At 48.0% G+C, this 24777-nt stretch overlaps 7 protein-coding genes across 7 annotated transcripts; 2 read left to right on the forward strand and 5 right to left on the reverse strand.

Annotated features, from left to right (window-relative positions):
- Positions 1 to 95: 95 nt before the first annotated feature.
- On the reverse strand, positions 96 to 3150 carry H6S33_004594 (uncharacterized protein; the record flags this gene model as incomplete). The annotated part of the gene is made up of 8 exons (XM_044836319.1): positions 96 to 125; positions 178 to 219; positions 280 to 338; positions 396 to 2452; positions 2509 to 2545; positions 2609 to 2878; positions 2940 to 3058; positions 3134 to 3150. The coding sequence occupies 8 exons, from the start codon at positions 3148 to 3150 to the stop codon at positions 96 to 98; spliced, it is 2631 nt and encodes an 876-aa protein (XP_044690567.1).
- A 982-nt stretch (positions 3151 to 4132) lies between these two features.
- On the reverse strand, positions 4133 to 4544 carry H6S33_004595 (uncharacterized protein; the record flags this gene model as incomplete). The annotated part of the gene is made up of 3 exons (XM_044836320.1): positions 4133 to 4149; positions 4212 to 4277; positions 4334 to 4544. 3 exons carry the CDS (start codon positions 4542 to 4544, stop codon positions 4133 to 4135), a joined length of 294 nt encoding a protein of 97 aa, XP_044690568.1.
- Positions 4545 to 7072: 2528 nt separating this feature from the next.
- Positions 7073 to 8087, reverse strand: H6S33_004596 (uncharacterized protein; the record flags this gene model as incomplete). Its single annotated transcript, XM_044836322.1, has 3 exons — positions 7073 to 7183; positions 7267 to 7939; positions 8017 to 8087. The coding sequence occupies 3 exons, from the start codon at positions 8085 to 8087 to the stop codon at positions 7073 to 7075; spliced, it is 855 nt and encodes a 284-aa protein (XP_044690569.1).
- A 1486-nt stretch (positions 8088 to 9573) lies between these two features.
- H6S33_004597 (uncharacterized protein) lies at positions 9574 to 11477 on the forward strand (the record flags this gene model as incomplete). Its single annotated transcript, XM_044836323.1, has 2 exons — positions 9574 to 9609; positions 9693 to 11477. 2 exons carry the CDS (start codon positions 9574 to 9576, stop codon positions 11475 to 11477), a joined length of 1821 nt encoding a protein of 606 aa, XP_044690570.1.
- A 2535-nt stretch (positions 11478 to 14012) lies between these two features.
- Positions 14013 to 15678, forward strand: H6S33_004598 (uncharacterized protein; the record flags this gene model as incomplete). Its single annotated transcript, XM_044836324.1, has 2 exons — positions 14013 to 15342; positions 15416 to 15678. 2 exons carry the CDS (start codon positions 14013 to 14015, stop codon positions 15676 to 15678), a joined length of 1593 nt encoding a protein of 530 aa, XP_044690571.1.
- A 3659-nt stretch (positions 15679 to 19337) lies between these two features.
- H6S33_004599 (uncharacterized protein) lies at positions 19338 to 21344 on the reverse strand (the record flags this gene model as incomplete). Its single annotated transcript, XM_044836325.1, has 7 exons — positions 19338 to 19789; positions 19850 to 19938; positions 19999 to 20042; positions 20106 to 20790; positions 20865 to 20986; positions 21080 to 21127; positions 21210 to 21344. The coding sequence occupies 7 exons, from the start codon at positions 21342 to 21344 to the stop codon at positions 19338 to 19340; spliced, it is 1575 nt and encodes a 524-aa protein (XP_044690572.1).
- A 1686-nt stretch (positions 21345 to 23030) lies between these two features.
- On the reverse strand, positions 23031 to 24626 carry H6S33_004600 (uncharacterized protein; the record flags this gene model as incomplete). The annotated part of the gene is made up of 1 exon (XM_044836326.1): positions 23031 to 24626. One exon carries the CDS (start codon positions 24624 to 24626, stop codon positions 23031 to 23033), a length of 1596 nt encoding a protein of 531 aa, XP_044690573.1.
- Between the last annotated feature and the right edge of the window lie 151 nt (positions 24627 to 24777).

Consider the following 24777-nt stretch of genomic DNA (forward strand, 5'->3'; position numbering starts at 1 on the left):
TGTCTCGGCAACAAGAAAATCATGATAAATGACGGGTACATGATCCTTGGTTAGTTGCACATCTGGGAAAACAGCGGTTAGTATGTCTAGGACGATCACACTGATTTTTTTCGGGTCATACCAAACTATATATCAAGTTAGCACAGCCTCAAAGAAAAAGACACAAGGGCAGCTCACCTCAACATACTCGGCCCCTAAGTTGGCAGCAGCAATAAAAGACTATAAAATCGATTAGTTCATGTTCACCTTACATAACACTTTACAGCACATTTAGCATACCAGAAGAGTGTTCTCGCCTAGCTGAAGCGACTTTCTGGTGGTCGTGTTCTTTCCAAGACCTTCACAAGAATTAGCTATGACGTATTTTTAATGGAAATCACTAACAAATCAAGTACCTCGATGACCAATAACTCTTGTGGGTGCCAAGCTTTTCCAGTAAGTCTGCTTTTTGGTGATCTCCATATTCGGGTGCTCGAATGGAGTAACAACCCGAAACTCAAAGTTGACACATCCGATGATCTCTAGGCTGTTTACAGCAAGAATCGGGACTTGGATATCACCTTGCAAAGCAACTCTACTCCTCCCCAAGCCTGGCTTGATCGAGCTCAAGAGTGCCACAGCACGGCCTATGATCCTATCTTTGGCACCTGAGTATGTCGGTACGAGATCAAACATAAGCTTGACCTTACTAGCGTCCTTAGTCTCAAAGCAAATCGGGTCTTCAGAAGCAGAATTTGTGTGGACGGGTAGGTCAATGATCGAGGGCTCGCCAGTCGCATTTTGAGCCGAGACAACGAGGGAAAGTGCAGTATCCAGCTGTGTCGAATGTGCCTCAGATAATGGGATTTTATCTAGCTTTACAGCGGACATGTTCTTTCGAGTGTCCGTGCTTCCTAGAGTAACCAAAATCATGGTTTCTCCCTTTTTCAAGTATCGATGCCCAAAGCTCTTGACTGGTTGAGCAGTGGGCGCTGCAGTTTTTCCGGAAAACCCGTTGAGCGATGTCATCTTCTCCAAGCTTGATGGTGGAGAAGGTGTGACAGAACCTGGGGGTACTTCGGGGACACTAACATGCTTTACCAATATCCTAGCTATATCAAGGTGACCTCTAAGACTTGCGTGTTCTGCTGCTGTCCATCCAGATAAATCGATCTTATCCAGCTCACTTCCGGCTTCTAGCAAGGTCTCGACAATTTGGGTTTTGCCATCGACAGCTGCAACAAACAAAGGTGTCCAGCCATAAGTCTTTTCGGCAAGCTCAAGGTCCGCTCGCTGAGTATCGTTCCCCTCCAATAAAACTTTAGCACACTCGACATGACCTAACCTTGCAGCATGATGTAATGCGGTCTCTCCATTACCATCCTGGTAATTGATATCAACACCAGCCTCAACCAATAGTTTGACGATAACTGTGGCGTTTGCCTTTGTCGCCAAGGCCAAGGCTGCAGATGACTTTGAAACAGCCTTTCTGGCCGAAACAATCTTGTCATCGCTACCCAGCCCGCCATCCCAGCTCTCAGCTTGTAGCAAAAGCTTTGTGGTCTTTGGGTGCGCTCCCATGACGGCCAAATGCAATGGCGCAAGTCCGTCAGAATCCTGCCAATTTGGTGAATCGATTCCGTCTGAAACGTCAAATTGTCCCCACTGCCGCATATACTTGATGACCACTTGGCAAATCACCACAAACCCATATTGTGCAGCATAATGAAGTGCCATCCGACCATAAGAGTCCCGAACCGCCAGAGCAGGCCGTTGATGGGGACGAAGCTTGCTCAGCAGGTGTTCCAACAATTTTACAGAACTATCATGTGCAGAAAGCTTTAGGGTTCCGTCAAGCTCAGTGGTGTTCCGAGATGAGGGAGGTAAAGAGATTGGAGATTCTGCTGGGGTAATAAAAAGCGGAAGGTTTGACGATGTCTGAAGTAGAGATGATCCTGGCGTTGGGGTATCCAGTAAGGACATGTCTGTTGATGAATCAATAAGGGATTTGTTTCTCCCGATGGAAATTACTAAACGGTGAATGATGTTCCTTTCGTTGATATCATCATCCTCATGTAATGTTTCGATGCGTCCCAAGAGCAAGTCGATACATGCCAAGGCCTTATTGGTGATTGCACGTTGTAGAAGTATGAGCAAGAGCTTCTGCGTAACATACTCACCCACGAGAGCATCCGATAAGCTCGTCGAATTATCTTCACGAATGCAAAGGTCAACCTTATCTGCTGTTCCCTCCGGCGCTCCTGGTGCGGTGCCCGATGCAAAGCGACGTAAGGTAGGTCGGGCAGAAGACTCAACATCGTACTCAGTACCATCAGTCCCGCCAACCTTGGAAAGCCAAGTATTGACAGTTTGCATGGCCGCAATGACCTCTGTGGCCGACGCAAACGGCTTAAGAATTACTTTAGAGTCAAGGTACCGCTTTTGTGCGCAAACATTCGTCTTTTTATCCACCCTGTTGAAATATTAGTGGGGCGCATTCATAGCGGGGTATAAATTACGGAGTCATACTTTTTCAAGATCTTGATAAATCCCCTTCGGTTGACCTCTGTACAGAAAGAGAAGTAAGTATCATTGACAGTATAGCTTGATTATGAATTTTGAAACTTACCTCCATACCACTGTAGCTTTCGAAGCCCACTTCTCAGCTCAAGGAGAGCACCTAGAAGCTCAGACATTTCATCGCTGTCCATGCCAAAGCCATCTGGAGCAGTCTCTCCAGAATCTTCGCTCTTGACACTACCGCTCTCAGAAGTTATCCAATCAAAGTGTTCGCCATAACGCCCTTGCAACAATTTCAGTCGTCGCTGAGATTCGGCAAAACGCTTATTGAAGAAGGAGTCAATAGTCTCAAGGTTGCGGTCAAGTTCAAAAAAGAATGCTGGTTTTGAGTTGTCAGTGGCTAAATAGCTCCCGCAGTAACAAAAGACAGATGAGCTTACGAGTCAAATCAGCTTCTCCAGCGACGCGCTGCTCCGAAGTGACAGATTTGATATGTTTTTTGAGGCCCTTGTAATCGATGTAATTTGAAGACCATTCTGGGACCTGGTTCCTGGGTAAACTACGTGTAACGAATTCCACAAAAGTAAGCGGACAGATCTAGATGATCCTGGCAGTTCAGGGGAGGATGACGTACGATTTACCGAACTTCATCGTGATTAAATCCTGAGCTTTACTCTTCAAGTACGCAAAAAGGAAAAATAAATGGGATGGATATAATAATAAGATATAGAGGGTACTTTTGAGATGAGATGGAATTGGAGTGGTTATGTTGTTCGCTCGGAGGGATGTTGCGCCTCTTTCAAGAAATTTAAAGTGAGCTTTAAGTCAGTAGGCCTGTCGACAAACCGAACTAGATCGTGTCCAAGCTAAAATCTCCGGTTGGTCAGCTAGCCTTCCCTTTGTACAACGCGTTTGCGCAGCAAGGAAACAAGTTGCCATAAGGCCATAGAGCAAGGCGTTTGATTTCGCAGGGAGGGGTACTAACTCAATCCCTTTCCTGGTAACACCGGCAGCGGGAAAACCTAGGAAGAATTCGGAATATGGAAATACTCTGTTCTTGGTAACCCTTCTCGAAAGGAATCGCGGGGCTTTGGTGATGGAAGAAAATCCTGAGTTACAGAGCTTTCAAGGTCGAGGGGCACAATGCTAATTAAAAGCCCCCGCGCAAAAGATTTATTGGTCATAGCTCATAGCTCTTTTCTTTCTTTTTTATGGCGGCGAATGCAGTTTCACTCACACACAGTAGCTATCAACGCGCCTTTCCCGATTAAAATAAGCTCCGTAATATGGGGCTTCTCTATGAGATGCAGTGCTTCTCTCGGCACGAACCCTAACCCTCTACAGCTCCATCTCAATACCGGTATCTGGTCTGATTATGATGAACATCTGCTTGCATATATTGATATTCCTTTTGATTGGATAAGATAACAACACCCGGAGTTAGCCATACCGAGTCCTTGTCTTCGACTCGGTAGATGCACGATCAACGAATTAATCTATCCTACCGGCAGAGCAATTGGGACACGTAGCAGGAGATCTGGAATCAATAATGCAAGTCTTCAAACCTCGACTTGTACCTTCTAACTATTGAGTAGGACCCCTTTATTTCCTTGCATCAACTTCGTACCTACTCTTAAAAAGTGGAGTACTCTATTCTAGATAGTTAGTACCTCCTCGGCACACTGCCTTGAGGTGGGTGTGCTCAAAGCAACCTATCAACAGGAAGCTCGGTCCCGGTCCGGACAGCGGCAGAATGCAGTGATGCTTGTTCGAGGACCCTGATCTAACCAATTAGTCTCAAAACACCAACACCTGACTCAAAAAGAAATCTCACGATAGTTGCTGTCTTGCCCCTTCCTTGCACTACCTACCTTGTGATATTCAGCCACCAGCACCGGATCAGCTACATTTCGTCCGGTATCCAATTTTTCTACTCTAGAGCTTTTATCCTGTGGTCTTGTGATCCACTCCGCTCGTGGCCATAATGCCATAGGGTATCCGAAGCGAAGTGTGCCCGCTATAAAGCCGAGATATGCGGGGTGCATGCGACGTTGGATGGAACATTTACCATCTAGATTCTAATGGCTGACGTGAACCGATTACATACATGTATCCACCAGCGTGGCTAATGCGAACACACGGACTCATCCAGGAACAAACTCTCATCCGCGCTGCGCATTTTCGGTACGTACGTAAAGAAGAATCTCGAGATTACCTATGTGTGGATGGGATGGACTTTGTTTTGCTTTGTTCAACGTCGCCTGATCAACAAAATGACGAAAACTTGTGCTCTATGAGCAATCACAAAGCGTTACAAACACAATTGATTGATTACTATCAAAAGTAGCTGAATATTTGCTTTGGGCTTTATAGACATGTCTCAAGGCAAGGGGGATGGTTTCGTTGGATGAACCCTACAGAATTTTACTTTTTGCTTGATGAGTTCTTCGAATCAAGGCTGCACGCTAGAATCGAGCATTTGGGATCGCTGGCACGCAAAAGCACAGCCCGAGACAATTGATGAAAATCGCGAGAAATAAGTACCAGTACTGGAGTAGGTAGGAATACCGGTTCTAGAGTAGGAAAACCGAACGCATCATAGGAGAGACTTATCAGATCATATATCAAGATCCAAAGCAGTCAAAAGCAAAATGACCTGCGTAGAAACTTCGATCCAGACTGAGAGTTACACAAGTCATGAAGGTATAAGAAACCTTATATCAACTGCGTACCGATGGTCATCTCAATGCACCCCTTTGGCAAAGCTCGCGTGCTCATTTTTAAAGACTGGATTGGGTTCAATTGCAATTGGCATACGTCCAAATTGGTATTCCCGCGGTTTTTATACCCTATGTGAAGCACCATGTTCATGCAAATGATAGCTGCCTCATGATTGGCTGTAATATAGTAGGAAATGTGTATCTGGTATCCCTTTCTCAACAATTATCAATGACACAATCCACTTATATAGATAGCCGCTTCCTGAAACCAGCTGGATCGACGTTTTTAAATTCGATATGAAGTTGCATCACTCGAGATTCATGTTTCACGGAAGGGGGCATATTTCAACAGAATCAGAGCTTGCGGATCATAAAATGATTATCGGTTTATGGCCTCCAGTTTATTATATACTCAGACGCGTGCTAGAATATGCTCAATAGGAATTACGTTTGGGCCACAGCGATAATACTCTAATAATCAATCCAGATGAGCGGCCGGTCAAACAAGACGTCTGAGTCCTCCTGACTCGATGAAGAAGGAAACCTGCGAGGTTAAAGCCGAGTCGGACTGACAAAACACCGAAGATGGCAATTGCAGCGTTATCAGAGATTGACTCAAACTGATGTGGTGTTCATGGCGTTCTGAAACGCGGCAGAGAGGACCTCGAAATTCACTTTGAACATTTAGATGAATCGTATCGATCATACTCTACTCTATTCGTTTGCATATACTCTATGGTGGCCCTAAATGAGCCTAGAATAATCACTAGTGCTAGAACAGATGAACTTGAACGAAGAGTTTTGCTAGCTAAGATGATGTGGGTCAACGTCAATTCTGATATGAATCCTACTAAATAATATGCTATACACCCAAGACTAACATTATTTAAACGTCTTTACAGGGCTTGGATTATTCGTTGCCGAGTATATACATACAAGTACTTATACTGCTGACATCCTAGCATACTGCAAAATTGGCTATGCATGCAAGATCAAAATCACAACTAATGGACACTTTTGAGGCTGATCAATGGTTAGATAAATAAACCCTGGTTAGATATAGTCAATTTGTCGAGTTCTTGCGGTATTCTTTATCATTATTATCCACTAAACCTAGAGGCTACTTTTCTATATGCAAGTTGGCCGACTATCAGCGCAAAATGACATACATGCTTTCTCAACGAAAAGCTCTTGAGACAGTCCTACTATTTCGAGCTTCTTCTAGCTACTCCATTTACAAAAGGGATTATGCCCAGCTCTAGGAAGCACATTGCATGAAATTCTACATGGACTTTGTGGTGCAGGTTACGCGTATAGGTTTTGGGATACGATTCAGCGGTTACGTGGCTGAAATCGGTCAAGCATATCTGTTAATTTCTCAGACTGTATAAAACTAGGCGGTACTGTCTCAATACAACAATCATCACTCCTCCATACTCGCATCCGAGCATAACCTACATATGATAGCGAGATCCCGATCACGAACAGCCTGAAAACGTGTCATTTTGATGAATATCACTACCGAAGCAAGCGTGTCCACCCAACTATTCTTAGGAACCCCATCCGAGGATGATTGGATTACAATTTACCTTTAGTGGAGGGCAAAATGTTTAGCCAGGGGCTGTCATGTCTTTGACACCAGACGTTACACCATGGTATCATCCAGACAGGGTTTTCTTCACAGATTATCACTCGGCCCATAAAGTTCACAATTCAAAGGCAAAAATGACCGATTTGGAGCAATGGAAGCGGAGATAAGAAAACTAAATCTATTGCATCCTTTACTTATGCCTACAAACCAACCCTGTATCAAAGCCCATTTTACGCCCAAGAGAAAGAACCATCCTCCGCAACTAGGTAGTCGTAGAGGTTCCATTGGTTTGTTTCGCCTTTGGCTCCTCCTCCAATCCGTCGAGTCGCTGCAGGAGATACTCGATCTCGATCTCCTTTGTTTGTGGAATAACCTGAGGCGAAAAAAAAACAGTTAGTTCCATTCGGTCCTCCAGAATTGAAGCAGAAAAGGAAGAAAGAGAAAAGAAAAACTTACATAGTCCTTATACATCGCCACCACGGCCTCCACATTAATCTTCGGCGCCGCTCCGCCCTTAATACCCTCCTTCTCCGCCATCGGATCAGTCCCATACGTCCTCGCCTTCAACTCCAACCTCTTCAACACCTGCTTCTCCACCGCCTCATTCGTAATCGCCCTCTCCAGCCCGTCCACATCCCTCTCCCGAATCATCTTCGCATACTTCTCCGGGTCCTCCCTAAACTTCGCCTCCGCCACAAACTTGCCAAAGTGGATCCGCCTCGACAGCGCCTGCAGGCAGGCCACATCACTCACCGCCGTACTGCCATAGTTCTCCCGTGTCTCACCGTGGTCGTCGGCCGCGGTGGTGGAGCACGCCGCCGGAAGGATGTGGTTGATGTACGACTCCTTGAGCTTCTGGTTGCCGTTGACGGTGTTGGGGTGCAGTAGGACCGGCCACTTGAGTGGTGCGAGGATGGGCTCGGGAAGGTCGCTGGGGAAGAAGGCGTACTCGTCGGGGGCCTGGTAGCGGCGCACTTGGGCGTGGATGCGCTCCTGCTGGTGCAGGATCCAGTCGAGGAAGGAGCCGGTGTGGTTAGGGATGTGGATGGCGTTGGGGGTGTAGATGGTGGGGTTGAGCGGGAATTGCACGCGCTCGATGAGGTGGAAGATTATTGTGTCTTCGAGACGGCTGTTGTGCTGGCGGAGGGGAAGTTAGTACTGTACTGTGGTGTGGGGGGAGGGGGGGGGGGGGGGGTGTGTGCGAACATTAGCTGGTAGCGGATGTTGTTGAGGTCGAGAGCGGAGGAGGCGTCGAGGAGGTCGATTGAGCCGTCCATTGTGCTGAGCTGGGGTGGAGATGGGGAATTGGGGGTATGTAGTGTTTGGGTGAGGGATGGGGGAGGAGAATGGGGGTTTGGAGTTGGGCGGGAGGTTTGGTTCTTTTATTCTCTTTCTTCGCTCTTGTTCGTTCTTTCTTGATTGTACTCGAATTAGCTGTGTGTGTGCGGTGTGTCATGTCTCACGAGAGCCGCCGAATTGTCTGGGACCCCTGCATGCGGTGGATTAGTCACACAGCTTGAAGTTATGATACTGATCCCACGATAAGTGGTTTCACGACTGTATTATTTTTGCATATAAGAGTAGATATATAGCTTCAAATAAAGATACATAGGCCTTCCTTCTATATCTCTCAATATATGAAGCCCGTTCACTCCCCTAAGATAGACTCGTAGAGTACACACACTACTTGAACCTCCAAGGGCCAAGGACTACAAACGCAGGAAACGCTAGCTGAGTAGAGACGTAGAGCATCCTTCCCTACGGCCGACCGCAGAGCCCGATATGCCTGATATGCGGGCTGCCTCCCTCCTCTACTCTATCCCTTAAGCTGTCGATGCTGACCCCCCCTATAACAGAGGAATCAGATTTGTATGAGAGATCTATTATTTGATGAGATCTGTTAGGGCCCGTTCGGTATACATGCTGGTTGGAAATCGCAATGTTGCAACATGGCAAGATTACAACCGAATATGCTATAATTAAAATCTAGTGATTTCTAGAATACATATTGTGTCATGTTCGGCAAACCTAGAGGTCAGGGTGATGGTCACTTTTTACGTTGGGTACAGTGGTTGCAACAGAAGTATCAAAAATTTGGGTCTGACCCAGATTTTGTAAATCGTGAGATATTGGGGCTTCTAACAGTTGTGAAATGGCAACAATATAGCGAAAATTTTCAATATCGTGATAAGGGGTCGAATATCATGATATTACGTTGCCACCGAACGGGCCCTTATAGTAAAGCCACACCAAACTTGCTTCTTTTCTTTTTTTTTTTTTTTTGGTGGGTCAGCATTTTCGCGACAGCTTAAGGGATAATTCGTCATATTGAAAACTCTGAATATAAGGCAATTGTGCAGTGCCAATAGGTACCTACGTGTAGTGATATTGCAATAACCACATCATCCTACGGCCAGCCCCAAGATAGCAATTGATTACATACCACTTGCCGACATCGCAGTCTCAGACTCTCAGACAGAGAATGCAGAAGAGTAGAGTAGATAGAGTGCTGGCTAGTGTCGTCGTCGTCGGAAAAGACTTCTTGCGGGCGGGCAGCAGGGTTACACAGCACTAGGGCTAGGGTTAGGCTCTCGCAGAGCTAATAAGCATTGCGGCTCTTATCGCCCCCCCCCCCCCCCCCCCCAAAAACCCCGGACCAGGCATCCCAGATAAAAGTAACATCACGAATATCACCACTGACGTCGTTGGGGGATTTCATATATACCGACAATTGTACAAGCAACACCCACGCTGTTGCACGCAATGGCAAACCCCCTGCGCATTGCTGTCGAGGGCTGCGTAAGTTTCTCTTCTCCTCTTTTCTCCGTCTTTCCTCTAGATCTACTCTCCCCGCACTCACCGCTAACACCGCACCACCGCAGGGCCACGGCACCCTCAACGCAATCTACGACTCCATCGCCAAAGCCTGCGCCATCAACAAATGGCCCGGCGTCGACCTGCTCATCATCGGCGGCGACTTCCAAGCCGTGCGCAACATGCAGGACCTCAACATCATGTCCTGCCCCGAAAAGTACCGTGCCCTCGGTGACTTCCACGAATACTACAGCGGCAAGCGCCGCGCACCCTACCTCACGCTCTTTGTCGGCGGAAACCACGAGGCCAGCTCGCACCTCTGGGAGCTCTACTACGGCGGTTGGGCCGCGCCGAATATTTACTACATGGGCGCATCGTCGATTGTGAATTTCCGGGGCCTGCGTATTGGGGGGTTGAGTGGCATCTATAACCCACACCACTACCACCTCCCGCATCATGAGCGCCTCCCGTATAGTCCGAAGGACGTAAAGTCAGCGTACCATGTCCGCGCGTACGACATGTTCAAGCTGTACCAAGCGCAGGAGCCGATCGATGTGATGGTGTCGCACGACTGGCCGCAGGGCATTGAGCACTGCGGCGACTTAGACTGGCTTCTGCGCAAGAAGCAGTTCTTTCGCAGCGACATAGAGAAGGGCGAGTTGGGGTCGCCGCCGGCGAGGAGCCTCCTGTATAAGCTGAAGCCAAGATACTGGTTTAGTGCGCATCTGCACGTCAAGTTTGCGGCGGTCGTGGACCATGGGGCGGCGGGTGGCGCAGTGGAGAAGGTAAACGAGACGAAGGACGTGGAGAGGGTGAAGGTGCGGAATCCGGAGGAGCTGGATATCGGTCTTGAGGATGAGGAGCCGGCTGCGCCGGCGGTGGTGAAGAATCCGGACGAGCTGGAGATCGAGCTGGATGAAGAGGCCGACGCGGCTCCGGCGGTGCCAGCGAAGAATCCAGACGAGCTGGACCTCGACCTGGACGACGAGGAGGAAGGCGGGGTGCCTGTGCCGCCAAAGAACTCGGACGAGATCGAGCTCGACCTTGACGAGCAGCCCGAGAACCTCCCTCCCGCTGCGGCCGCCGCAGTCTCAAACACCAACACCAACAGCGACGAGATTGACCTCGACCTCGACGACGACGCGGCGCCCAGTACCGTCCCCGCCCCCGAAACCATCACGCCCGAACCCCCCCGAAGACCAATCCCGCAAAACACAAACCGCTACACACACTTCCTCGCCCTCGATAAATGCCTCCCGCGGCGCGAGTTCCTGCAGATCCTCTCAATCACGCCCACCTCCCCTGCGCCCTCTTCCGCCTCCACCAGCCCATCCGGCCTCTCCTACGACCCCGAGTGGCTCGCCATCACACGCGCGCTGAACCCGTACCTACACAACCCGCCCACGCACCCGTACGCATCGTTTCAGGACCCGGTGCACCAGGCGCAGATCACGGCCGAGATTGCGAAGCAGAGGGAGTGGGTGGAGGAGAATTTGGTGAGCAAGGGGAGACTGGCGGTGGAGGAGAATTTTGTGAGGGTTGCGCCGACGCAGGAGATGGTGAGGAAGGAAGAGTGGGGGGTGGGGCCGGCGCCGTATGGGAGTCCGATGACGGAGAAGTTTTGTGGGTTGGTGGGGATTGAGGATGGGACGCTTGTGGGGGGTTCGAGTGGAGGTGGTGGGGGTGGAGGTGGTAGTGGGGGTGGATGGAGAGGTGGTGGAGGGGGCGGAGGAGGTGGAGGGTGGAGGGGTGGTAATAGGGGTGGTGGTGGTGGGAGGGGAGGGGGCGGGTATAGAGGCGGTGGTGGGAGAGGTAGTGGGAGAGGGGGGAGAGGGGGTAGGGGTAGGGGATAGACCTCCCCGTTTAACTGATATCATGTAAATAAAAATAATATTTATCTCACTCACTCACTGATAGTTAGTTGTAATTGCTCGAAACCTTTCTCTCTGATAGAAGATAAACTTAGCTCGCAACTATATACCCCATAGTCCTTGCCCATTAATTCCCAATTCTTGACACAACCAGCTAAATATACGTATAGGTGAGGGAGTGAGAGTGCACCGAGGATTCAGCTGGTATTTACTCACTCTCATTAACGGTGAAGCTCATTGATACCTGTAATTTCAGGTTACGTAAGACTCACGAGTGATGATAAATGATGCAAACAAGCTTCAGCAACGTAGTCCGCGTTGGGTTTGGCTTATTCGAGTCCGGTCTCGCTTTCAGGCTGTTGGTGATCGGGGTCTCGCTATCTCAGGTCTAGAGAAGGCTATGCTTGGATGCAGGAAGATGGGAGTGATGATGATTAATTGGATTAAGTGGGTTGCCGCAGCTTCACTTATATGTGTATATAGGGCCTCAAAAGTACACATATACTTAACCGAGTCGGAGCACGTAGCATTGAAACGTGTTTTATAAATTTAACACGTACAGCCGCATTCGAAAAGTACTGGCACCCTACTATATTGAGTTGTTCATGAATTGTAGCCCACCAACAACCATGGCACTCGCGCATACTCAGCCTATTGACAGGTATGGCCGCAATAGAGACATTGCAGCTCTCTCTGACAACGGTCTCGAATATGAGAATTACAAAGCAGAAAGGACTGCCTCTTGAGTTCGGCCCGGAGGTGCCAAAACTCTTCGAATGTGGCTGTACATGTATTCTGCTAACCTGCCCCGCATCGTACCGTACCGTGCGCATCATTACCGCGCCAAGTTATGGAAAGCCAATTCTGGAGTCTTTGCATGATGGGCTCTCTGCTGTTATCGATGGCTCGGGGCTATGGTCACTTGGGTTGCTTGGTTATGGTTGTGGTTGTTGTTGCTGTGGTTCTGGTGGGGTTGGGTTGGGCGGGGTGGCTACTTATGTAGGTCCGGAGGGGCGGTCATGGATTATCACTCGGTACGAGCGCCCGCACGTAGACCAGGGAATAATCCTAAATCTTGGCTTTAAACATGATCTGGCTTCCAGATGGTATATATACAACGCACACAAATTCTAAACGAAGGGCGTGCAGTTTGTATTGCTGTGTACATACATGTACGTACATGTATGTTACTGCATACATAACAAAGGCTGGACTCTAAGCGATGCTTTTCCACAGGTACGTGTCCCGCTGTGAGGACACGGCTTGGGCCACGCGCCAAAAGACAAGTACATACGTATACTCTGTTATAAGTGCTATATAAGACATCACTTAGGTACGTGAGAGCCACAGATTGTTTCTCCCTCATTACTCATATACCGCGCAAAGCCCCTTGAACACTCGTTATTAGAGTACGTACAGTCACCTCTCGATATAAGGATACGGTCGGGACCGAAAACCCGCGTTGACTATATTCTTATAAGGCGAGTATCGCTATATAATAAGAAGGAGGTACGGGTAAAAAAGTATTTCGGAACCGCTGATTGCTACCCTTATAACTATATGCAGTATCACTATAACGAGATCGACTGTACAGCCTTTCTGTCAGTGACTACATCACCTCTTCGTCATACACAAACTGTGACCTAGAGTAGTGTCTCCATATGCATGCTACCCGCTCCTCGGGTAGCACGTGAGCTTCAACAGCCTATTAGATACACGTTTATCGGGCAGCGTTTAAACAGCTATATAAGGAAACAGGTAATGCCCGAATAGAAGAATTGATTATGGGGATCTTGGCTCACAAATACTCACTCGATTTTTTTCAAGCCTGGCAATTAGACGAGATACGAGATCAGTGCCCTCATTCCATAAGACGAGAGTATAAAACTGGGCCTCAGTCTCGTCTCGACTCGACTCTCGAACGGTTTCGTTGAGGGCGCTCATACGCGCGCCACACCGTACGGCCTCACCTTCATCAAAGAACAAAGAAACGCCTAACAAGCAGTACTTCTGCAGGTGCTACTAAAGGAGCGTGCTGGATATGTATCTGGCTTTTCAAATGATGATGGTGAACGAGCCGTCCAAACACGCACTGTGTCTGTGCCGATACAACTCAACCAATATCGCGCACATATATGTGTATTGAGGCGAGTGATACGCCATGACGATATCGCCCATCATCATCGTCTACCCTTCCGCTCTACAACCGCAATTGGTGATGTACTGATTGTGTACATATTGGGGATTGACCCAAGGTACTACTGCAAAGACACGCCCTCACCTCACCGCGCTCTGTGTCGTCATATGATCATGCGGCAACACCCGCAGAGGGTTGGCTATATAAAGAGCTGCAACTGCATTTTCGGCATCTACATCTTCTGCTCCTCCGCACTCCACCCCACTCACTCCACAGCTCAGTTTGGTCCAACAACTATCTAACTCCTCTCGCCACATACATCTACGTCCCTCTCTAGGAACTACTCTAAACCAAAGTCTAAAATCACAAAAATTACAACAATGCCTCTCAATCTTCGAGACTTTCCCGCCGAAATCATTCTCATAATTGGCGAGAACTGCCACTCCAGGCGCGATACTAGCCGCCTCAGCCGCACCAGCCAATATATGAATGACCTCCTCAGGCCCGTGCTGGACAAGATCCTCATCGCCGAGTACCACCTCGACCGGCTGCTCATCTGGGCCAGCAAGGAATCCAATCTTCCCCTCGTCCGCAAGCTCCTTAAAATGGGCGCCGATCCTAACCTCTCTACGCAAGTCCCTACGCACAGATACGCGTTGCGCCGCGGCGGCCCGCGCAACGACTACACGCCCCGCACAGCCCCGCTCACCGCGCTGCACCACGCCTGCACCCAGGGCTTGCCGGAGATGGCGGAGATCCTCATCAAACACGGCGCCAAGGTCAATGACACAGCACCCCGAAGGCACTCCCTGCATTTCGCCGTCTGCAAGGACAGCCTCGACACGATCAAGGTGCTGCTCGCCCACAACGTCACCATTACCTCCACCGACGAGTACGGTGCCACAGCACTGCACCACGCCGCCCGCGAGGGCTCTTGCGAGGTAATGGAGTTCCTCATCGACAACGGCGTGCCCGTCAACGCCGCCGACAACCACCACCGCACGCCCCTATATTTCGCCGTCGGCCGCGAAATAGGTAAAATAAAGCTCCTCTTGAAGCACGGCGCAGAGGTCGATTATGTGGACATTACCGGCTGGACACCGCTCTCCCACTGCTGTATTAGGGACAGACTCCCTGCGGCCAGGCTCCTCCTCGAACATGGCGCAAACCCGAACCACAACTGTACTAGAGTAGACACTAATCCCCTCAGTGTGCTGGACATCTCGCGCGACGACGCCATTATCATTCTGCTCCTCGAGTACGGCGCGGACCCGAACTGCCGCCAGACCCTGGACAGGGATACAGCGCTGCATCGCGCGGCACTCGCCGGGAAAGAGGAGGTTGTGCGAATGCTGCTAGAGAAGGGGGCGGATGTCGCGGCGCTGGACGGTAAGGGGCAGACACCACTCCTGCAAGCCATCAAGTCCACGGAGCGGAACCCAGAGGTCGTGAAACTCCTAGCAGAGCACGATCCGGATGTGCCTGGCATGACCGATGCACTGCATACGGCGGTGCTGGAGTGCTACGAGGATGCGGTCCGCATCCTCCTTGAGCGGGGCGCGGACGACAGAGGGCTGCGCCGCCACTGTCGGCCACGAGTCCAATACAGCACTCCTCCCCGAGCACGGGGCAATAATAAGCGCGGGCGGCGGTCAGGGGCTCAAACCGATACACTGCGCGTAGGTGAGCAGCAGGCCGAGGGCGACGAGGGTGCTGCTCCATCATAGGGTCGAGGTTGATGTGTGCGGAGTCTGGGGGAACACGCCGCTACACCTGGCGGCAGGGAAGGGCGATGTTGGAATTTTTAGGGCGCTGGTAGAGCGGGGCATGGATGTGACGGCGAGGAATGGAGCGGGGTCATCCGTGATGCATAGGGCGGCGAGGGGCGGGCGTGGAGAGATTGTCGGGTATCTGCTGGGCGGGGGGCTGGATAGGGAGTTGGTGAATCTGAAGGGGCAGACGGCGTATTGTGCGGCGTTGCACTGGGGGAATTGGAAGGTGGTGGGCATGTTGTTGGATTTGGGGTCGAAGTCTGAGTGGTTTTGAGGATGGTGGGCCTCGCTGGGGAAGTGTGGTGGTATGTAGTAGACACCGCTGGCGGTGTTTACCTACATATACGTAGGCTATGATGAATTTTTAAGATCGATATAGATCTGGGTGTTCTCGGCGTTTTTGGTTTTGGGGGCCATTCTTATTCACTATATATCCGCTCTAGCTGTTGTATATATTTGTATCAAATTAGCTATTGCAATCATCATTGTGCTTAGAAGAGGGAGGTTACGCATTGAATGGCTTCCTGTTTGTACAATCGTGTGTGCGGTGTGCGGTGTGCGGTGTGCGGCGTACCTACACTGTCGGAGTTTGATCTTCAGATACTACTTGTAGTAGATACGTGAAGTCTCTAATAGTCCTTCAACAAGGCCTATAACTAACCAAATCTGCAGAATCGACGCCAGTGAACGCACAACAGGTACCAAAGCCGTCGTCGAAAGTAATCGTTGTTTAAAAGTTTCTAGCTACAAAGTCGATAGCGTTTTATAATTTAGGCAAATTGGACTGCAACCAAACCCTAACCCTATCAAATTACTATATCCGTTGTCATGGCATGATGGGCTATTGTTTTTGTTTTTTTTGGAGGTTCGGCGTTTATGAGTACTGTGAAGGTGGAACGGGGGCGAGGGGGCGAGGGGGCGTGTGGGGTATTTGTTTTGTGGGGGTGAGTGTGAGTGTGGTTTGGTGTGTTAACTGGGTATTTGTTGCAATTGGATATTGGTGTGCACGTGGGTAGTGGGTATATATGGTTTAATGGATTGTATGCCCAGTTATTTTTAACTATGAAAGTCTTAATTTTTTTTCTTTTCCTTTTCTTTCTGTCACTTTTAACACTGGTCTTGCAATAGCTCGAATTCAGCAGCCACGAACTCCTCTTAACGTATAACACATGTAACAATACAGTCGACTCTCGTTATACTAGTGAACCAGTGATATCGATGCTACGTATGTATATTGATACGGAAGTCTTGAAGTGCTGTTTTACCAGTCCCCTCTTACTTCTTATTCCTTACGCTGCGCTACTACTTCACTAAAAGGTTGTAAAACCAGTGCAACTTGATGAAGATGATCCACATGATCTGGAAATTCAAAACTTAAAGCACAACGAATTAGTCCCAACCTATGTGTTTCTGGTTTGCGGGAACGAACGAAGGGATCCTTATAATATTCTTAGTATCGATGCTCCGATTTGGACTAATTCCAGTTGTGTTGTTCCCTATCAACGCAGCGAATTCACGACCTTTTATTGAACGCCTAGGTAAAACTGCCAGCTAGCTTTGCCAAGTATCGTGTCTCGGTTTTATAGCTTGCGTGCGAAGTTCGCCTGGTGCTATCCTGTCTCATATTGGCAGCATTTAAGTAACAGCTTAATGAATAGCGATACTCAGCTTATTAGGATATAGGTTTTCGGTCTCGACCGTATCCTTATACTGAGAGTCGCCTATAATATAGCGGTTGCTGTGACTATGCTATAGTATTTGATAGATGTTGTATTTTCCGTCTATATCTTTAGTTGGCTATATATTGATAGTAAAGGGCCCAATTTCGCTTTTTGCAAAATGCATGTTTAATTGCCACGCATGTTAAAGGTACGGTTATAATTACATGTAGGCCGTGTGTTGAGGAAAGTAAAATAGACGATAAAGGGTTGGTTAATGAGGTTTTTTTGGGGACTTTCTAACTAATGGACGGGCCTTAAAGGCATATTAAGGACCGTATTCGATCCCCGGGACCCTTTTTGTGTGGGTCACGTACGTACCTATTGATTCATTTCATACCATCAGCGAGTTTATTGATTCATTTCCCCACGACGGCGGTACTAGAGACTATACGTCTATTCTATGGTTTTCGTTCGCCTTTGCATTGGCACTGAGAAAAGAAATTCCGGTTTTTAACGACTTTCCTGACAATTCTCGTGCGTATATTTGAAGGTAAAGGTGTATGTAAAGTTGTTTAATATATCGCTTCTAAACTTTAGCTGCATGGTGCCTTTTTCCGACGACTTTACTTGGAAACGTTGTTGTAGCTAGGAATAGGAAAAGGTGCAGTTTAATGTGTCCATGGCAGTATAGTAAAGCCGAACTAGGTTAAAGTATCTGTCGATACATTTAAGCAAGACATCGCTTGTAAATGCACCATTGCTTGCATGGGAAGATTGATTAATTGCGAATTAATGGGCTATTAGAGCATACATGTAGTAGTACTATAAGGTCAACAGCTAGGTCATGCTATGCTATGCAAGTCTCAATTGACAAATATCATTGCAGAATGGACTTAAGATCGGCTCAAGATTACTCTTCAATTGTCAAGGCTGACAGAGTAGAGCACAGCTGGCCACTGGATCAAAAAACCGTGCATCTAATTAATTGCCGAAAAAACCTACTTTGTATCGATAATCTCACCTCACATATCCCCTCTCCCTCCCCAAATTGTATCAATTAACCAATCAATCAATTACCCCCAGATAGCCAAGTAGCAAATTCTCCCCCACGCGTCCGCCAACTCCCAAAAGGAAACAAATGTCACGCCTCAGCTAGCTGCATAAGTAGATAGATAGGAGGAGGGACACCAACAATCGCTTTAGTCATTTCCACCTGTCCCCACCCTGGCTCACGGCGGGAGACTTTTTTTTTCTGCTTCCTCTCCCATCATCGTACGTTGCACATGGGTCTTTCCAAATACTAGGTTTATTTTTAGTCCCAGCATATATGCGCAGTTCACCACTGAGGATATCCTTGCTCCAAAATCTTTAAAAACGATTATTGGCTGGACATCCCTCCCCAACCCCTGGATAACGCTACTCGCAAGCGAGTGCATGTATGTATGTACATGTAGTAGCTGGCTGGCTGGACATACATGCCTTAGTATGTACCTACATAATTTCACCCTCCACCCCCCCAGACCCCCGATCCAGGAGCCAGCACCCCTAGCTACCTGATCGAAACATGACGTTGCCGAAGGCGAGGCAGGTCCCAATCGATGTCCGTACATACATCTGCAGCTGTCATGTTCGGTACGCATTGACCGAACGTCTCGAAAGTTCCTGTGGCCGGCGCTCTCGTTTAAGGACGGCCGGGGATGGCCGGATCTTCATCGATTTCGTTTTTCCCCTAGGACCTCCCCCCCCCCCTCTCCTGCTCATCATCCCCCCTTCCCCCTTTTTAATGATGGTGGCCGAATGTGGAACTTCTAATAAGCCGTTGGGTGTTTAAGAACCTCCTCCCCCCACCCCCCCGGTGGGGGCCCTGCCTGGGGTAGTGGTAGAGAGGGTTGCAGGTATTCAGTCTGCTACATCATCATACGAGTATGAGTGGTGGTTGTCTGTGGTGATACATGTATGCAGTTGAGACTCCTTCAGGAACGGTCGCTAATGTGATGGATACTGTTCAATGCACAGATTATCACTCGAGGGGCTAGTACATAATAGGTCGGCTTGGTCATGACTAGTGCGGGCACTAAACTCTTTGAAGAACAACATTTGGTATTATAATTGACAGCTAAACTCAACCAACCCAACCAACCCCTCCCCACCACCCAATTCTTTTTCCATCACACGATCACTAGACGAATCCGACCATCCCTCCCTCCTCCTTCTACCCCCCCTCGTATTACATTACACCACTTTCTTGGAAAAAAAAGTACCCGGAAGAACATCAAAGCTCCATCATTGCAGTCCCCAACAACTCTGCTCCACTCTGACCTGCATTCACAACCACAAACCAAATGAGACCCATCGCAGCACCAAGAACGATCGAGAACGGTGCAGGAAACCCGAACCAAGCGGTTCCCACAAAGGAGGTTGCTGTGATAACGACCCACCAAGGATCTCTGCCCAATGATGATCCGTTTGCATGGTTCTCATCAACATATCCCATCTCCCAGAGCCTATAGACAGCGGTATAGATCAACCCTACTGCAGCGGCATTGAGACCTCTGAGGATAGATGCGACCCAAGGTCGGCGACGGAGTTCGTTCCAGAATGTAATGGTTGCTGAGGCAAGCAGCATCCCTGGGGCGAATATAGCAATGAAAGCAAGGAGAGCCCCGATAGCTGATGGCAAGGAGCCTGAGTTAAGTGCTGTGAGGGAACCGAGATAGACGGCAACTGTTTTGGGTTAGTCTTTATCTTGGCGATGGGAGCTAGGATATGGGTTGTCTGGCTTACAGTTGAAGTTTGGCCCTGGGAATGCCTGAATAATTGCCAAACCGAGAAGGAAGTCACGAGCGGTCACCCATCCTTCATCAACGATGTATCTATAATTCGCGAGTTATTAATCTACCACAGCAACTTTATGGGGATTATTTTTTACTCACTGTCGAAGCAATGGAATAACGACAGGTCCTCCACCGAAGATGATCTAGGGAGTTTTGTTAGCGACTGAGATATGCATACTGCGCATGAGAAAGACGTGGCTACTTACTGTTCCTGCCAGGTACAAGTTCGCAAATAGAGACAATCCAATTGGCCGGCTTTTCAATTCCGCTCTCAAGACCAAAATCACGATGAAGGAGATGAAGAATCCGACCACAATCGTGATTGCAAGAGGCATGGGGAAAACCTTGTTCTTGTTGGCTGTGGTAGTGGCCGCTTCCTCGACCACTTCATTCACTTCATTGGCCTGACTTTCGGGATTCTGCGATACTAGCTCCTCGTTCACAGATGGCGCACTGGATCTTCGGTGAGCAGCAACTGGCTCCTTGACAGCCGAAGAAGTCCATGTTCCGTCACCAAGTCCTTCTTCGACAGGTCTGTCACTGTTACTTTGTCTATGACGCATCCTTTTGAAAAGGTTCTTCGAGTAAAGCAGGGCTTTAGGCCCAAAGCCTCCATCATATGACATTGTCACAATACCAGCGACGACCATCAAGAGCGGGAAATACCATAGTGCGTTATACAACATTCCCGCTGTGGCACCCAAAAATAAGATTGCCCTGGAGACCTTGTCAGTAACAGCACGCTGGCCCAATTGGACCGCAGCCAGAGCAATAATCCCTACGGTGGCTGAATTCAAGCCACAGAGTAGTGCGTAAACAGGCCTTGGGAGGGTTTCGTCCATTTTCGACACGCCGAGTGAGAGGGCAAACATTCCGAGTACTCCCGGTAAACTATGGTTATGTAAACATACGAGTAAGTAATCAATTAATCGCCTGATGCGGGAAGAACAAAGGTTAGTACAAACCTGAACAACAGAAACGCCAAAAGTGCGGGTATGAACCCAGAATGAATTAGAGTGATGCAGAACCCGAACTTGGTACTCGCAGGCCCCGGAAGGGCCTGGCAGATGGCAAACAATTCCTGGTACTGTTCCGATTGATGCAATTGTTAGCGCCAATATCCAAATATCACTCGGCCCTCTCAGTTGGCGAGATTGGGTACCCCCTGAAGGAATCATACCGTCTGCTCATCGATCCACTTGTAGCCGTCAACGAATCGCTTGTGATACTGTATTCAAGTGTTAATCGCTCCACCTTTCATTATCCGACCTTCAATCCCAGGTCAGCATCCAAGTAAAAGGGGGACTTACGATTTGGAAGTGAACAGGCGGTCCTCCAAAGGAGATGAATCCCAAATCCCACATTGTCCTGACCACTTCAGCGAGCCTACTCATCAGAGGCGCACGCCTCTGATAAGTGGTTGATGAGAGTGATGGTGCAGACATTTTGTTTTTGATTTCACTCGATGATAAATGTGCGTTTCAAAATTCTATCTAAAAAATATCTAAATATCCAAAGCCTCCAATGTGTCCGAACGACTGACTCCTGCCGACAGGAAAGAATAACAGGAAGAGGGGAAAGGGATCAAGAAGAGCGAAATCACTCGCAATAAATAATGGTGCAATTTCTCCGCCAAGCGAGTCATTGATCCCTTGGCGAGAAATCTTTTTTGCACGTTCTCTCTGTTTGATCAACTTTTGCATCCTTTATTTCCTTTTTTCCGCTGTGTTGCTTTCTTGGCCATTACTCAGCGAAGAACGTTGGACGAAGGGTTGTACGTATCCTGAACACGTGCGTCGGGAGATCAACCAGGCAGCGAATAAGGTGCGACTTGTGTGAAGTCAACTAACAATTGTCAGTTCCGGGTATTTGTCGTCCAAGACGCGGGAATATCCAATCGGTAAACCACTAATAATTCTCAACGGGTAACTAATCTCACTTTGGGAATCTACAATGTCTTGTTATTAGAGTAAGGGGACACATGAGTGGGAGAGATACCTTGGTGGACAGCATCTGTGACATTAACTACTACACGTGTGTATGTCACGTACTCGATGCAATTCGCCCACGGGTTTGACTATATACTTTAAATTATAACGCACGTGTGTATGTACCTTGTTTTACGTTGTGATTTGCGATGGGACTTCCCGTTGGACCCTCCCGGAATGCGGATGGAAGAGTCGATACTAATAGATATTTCGCAATTTAATTCCATGGGCATCTGTCCGGTATATATTTTTGGAAAAAAAAATACGGTAGCTATATGACAACACTATGGAGAGCAGCTCGCGTAGATGGGAAGAGATATGTAGGCACTCTAGATGTAGTTAAGAGGTGGTGGAGAGGTATATTGAGTAAGAAGGTACATACATGTAGGTACTCTAGGCACGAGATGCCTAGCCTTGCATACCGAGATGGGCCGAGTGAGATATGTGCGACTACGCAACTAACTAATCAATCCCGTCCGATCTGACATTTCCACAATTATTGATTTGACAGCCTTGATGCTAGCGCACTTAGAATATATCTGAAAAGTCTTTTATTTAACCTTTTGGCCTGTAACCCACGTTTTTTTGTTTGTCCACACCACCCCTACCTTACCGACCCATCTCTTTCTCCCACGTTCTCAAATGCAAGTAAGGCAGTCATCCGAAGGAAACATACAGGAAAAAGGCTATATACAGTAAATTACAAACCAAAAAGAAAACTCCCTCCTTTTGTCCACGCGCTTTTTAGATATTAAAAAAAAAAAAGAAAAGAAAAGGAAAGGAAAAGGAAAAGTAAAAGGAAAAGCCAAGTAGAGTAGAGTTGAGAAAAGAAACCTGGACCCAATAAGAAAACCAAAGTGCCGATACCTAGATTTTTACCCCGACCAATGATGAAACAAAGGGGAAAAGATTGAATATATGCCAATAACCTCTCATATTTTCTCCCATCGCTCCATTGATGCTGCGCTGCAGGTAAATTATCTGAAAGGGGGAAAAAAAAGAAAGAAAAAACATAAAATCATAACCAAAAAGCCAAACCAAAAATCAAAAAAGCCACCGATGTACTCCAAACCGTTATGAAAAATTATAAACCGTAGAAAACCCCACCATGCCGTTTTTATGTGCGTCCTTTTTCTTCCCCTTTTATATCATCAAATACTCAGCATCCTCGTGACCCGTGACCTTCCTCCACCTCAGGCCTCTCCCACCAACACTCGGGCTGATATTCCCCATTTTCTTTGCTCCAGCAAACATTCCATTTCCCAGATGACCCCGGTCCTCCTCAATGATGTCTTCGCTCCATATTTTCTCTAACACATCAAGACCAGAAACTTTGTTGAAGAAACCACATTCACGTTGCATCTCCACACAGCGTTCCCTGATCATATTTCTATGAGCATCTACAACGCACTCTGTTCCAGTGATAAAAAGAGGCCAGAGGAGCCTGTGACCAAGCCTAGAGTTAGAGATGCAGTTGACATGATCAAGAACCTCTCTGACTGTATTCTGGAATATAGAATGCGACGAAGGTAGATGTGGATAGGCAAGTCGATCGATATATAAAATGGCTGCGTAGCGGTAAACATTAGACGCATGCAGCCAATGATTGATCTCGACAGCTTCGTGTGCCTTAGATGACTTTCTTCTCGGACTTCCAGCCGATAGTGGTGGTGGGGGGGACATTGAATAACTTGATGAAGTGGGCGAAGGAATCGGTACTTCCAAAGGCCTTGAGGGGCTGGCTTCTGTTGACGAGTGGCGTGAGGGTGTGGCTGCATAGATAGCTGTGGGTCTCCATTCGCAAAGATCTTTCTTTATAGCGTTCCAGGCCAACCAAAACTCATCTCTTCCATCATTCTCATCTCTGAAAGGCTCGGTGATCCCATCATCCTCTTCCATATTTCTGCCATGGCTGTCACTGGCAACCGTTGGCATCTGACTCAACATGTTGATTCTTCCCAGTCCAGCCAATCGCATAAACAACTCCCTGTCACAGCCCGTCAAACTTTCCAGGTCCCAGTCATCATTCGATGAAAAAATCATGTCGAGGTATCCGCCTCTTAATTGCGCCTCTCTGTTGTTGATTGAAGCGCTCATGTTGTCAAGCCAAGTAAACACAGTCTCCATCCAACCCCAGATTCCCGTCTCCTTTCCAACACATCTCATTCCCATTAACTTTTTGACTCCCGCAAGATGTGTCTTAAACTGCCCGATACCTGTCTCACTGATGTGATAAAACAACAAGATCAACAGAGTGGCCATCGCCGAGTCTGACTTCGCAAGTTCGGGGATAGTAAGTTGTGCGTTGAGAAGATGAATGGAGTTGTTCTTATGACTGAGTGCGGTTGCAGACTTCTCTTTTACCACCGGAGCAACGGCAGACAGTAGATGTAGTCCCTGATGAGAATCAGGAAATGATTGATGGCCTGGAGAGACAGGAGACGAAGGCGAATGAGAGTGCATGGGAGAAACGCTTTTCGGAGAATCTGTGCTGGTTCTTCTTTCGAGTGAGAGTGCGCCTTTCTTTTTTGAATCTAAATGACTGGTAGAAAGAGCATAAATTGCCTCCATAAGAGCTTCGTTCTTGAATGCCATTGGAAGGATTTGTTGTCTATATGGATTACCAGGACCGTCGAAGGCAACCATTGAGGCACAGACTGTTTTATCATAATATTCGATGAGGAAACGGAGTTTTGGAGAAATATTCGCCAACTCAGGAGGAGGAAATTGCACCGACATAGGGGAAATAGAAATTGAAAAAGACTGGTTTGTTGGAATTGGGGAATTCGAAGTTTGGAATGAAGAAGATGCGTTATAAGAAAATTCAGGGCCACGAGTAACTGAAGAACAAAAACCATTCAGTTAGTAATAGTTATGGAAATTTGAAAGA

The sequence above is a fragment of the Morchella sextelata genome (assembly GCF_020137385.1).
Source record: "Morchella sextelata strain SCLS chromosome Unknown scls_18, whole genome shotgun sequence".
NCBI classification, from domain to species: Eukaryota; Fungi; Ascomycota; class Pezizomycetes; order Pezizales; family Morchellaceae; genus Morchella; species Morchella sextelata.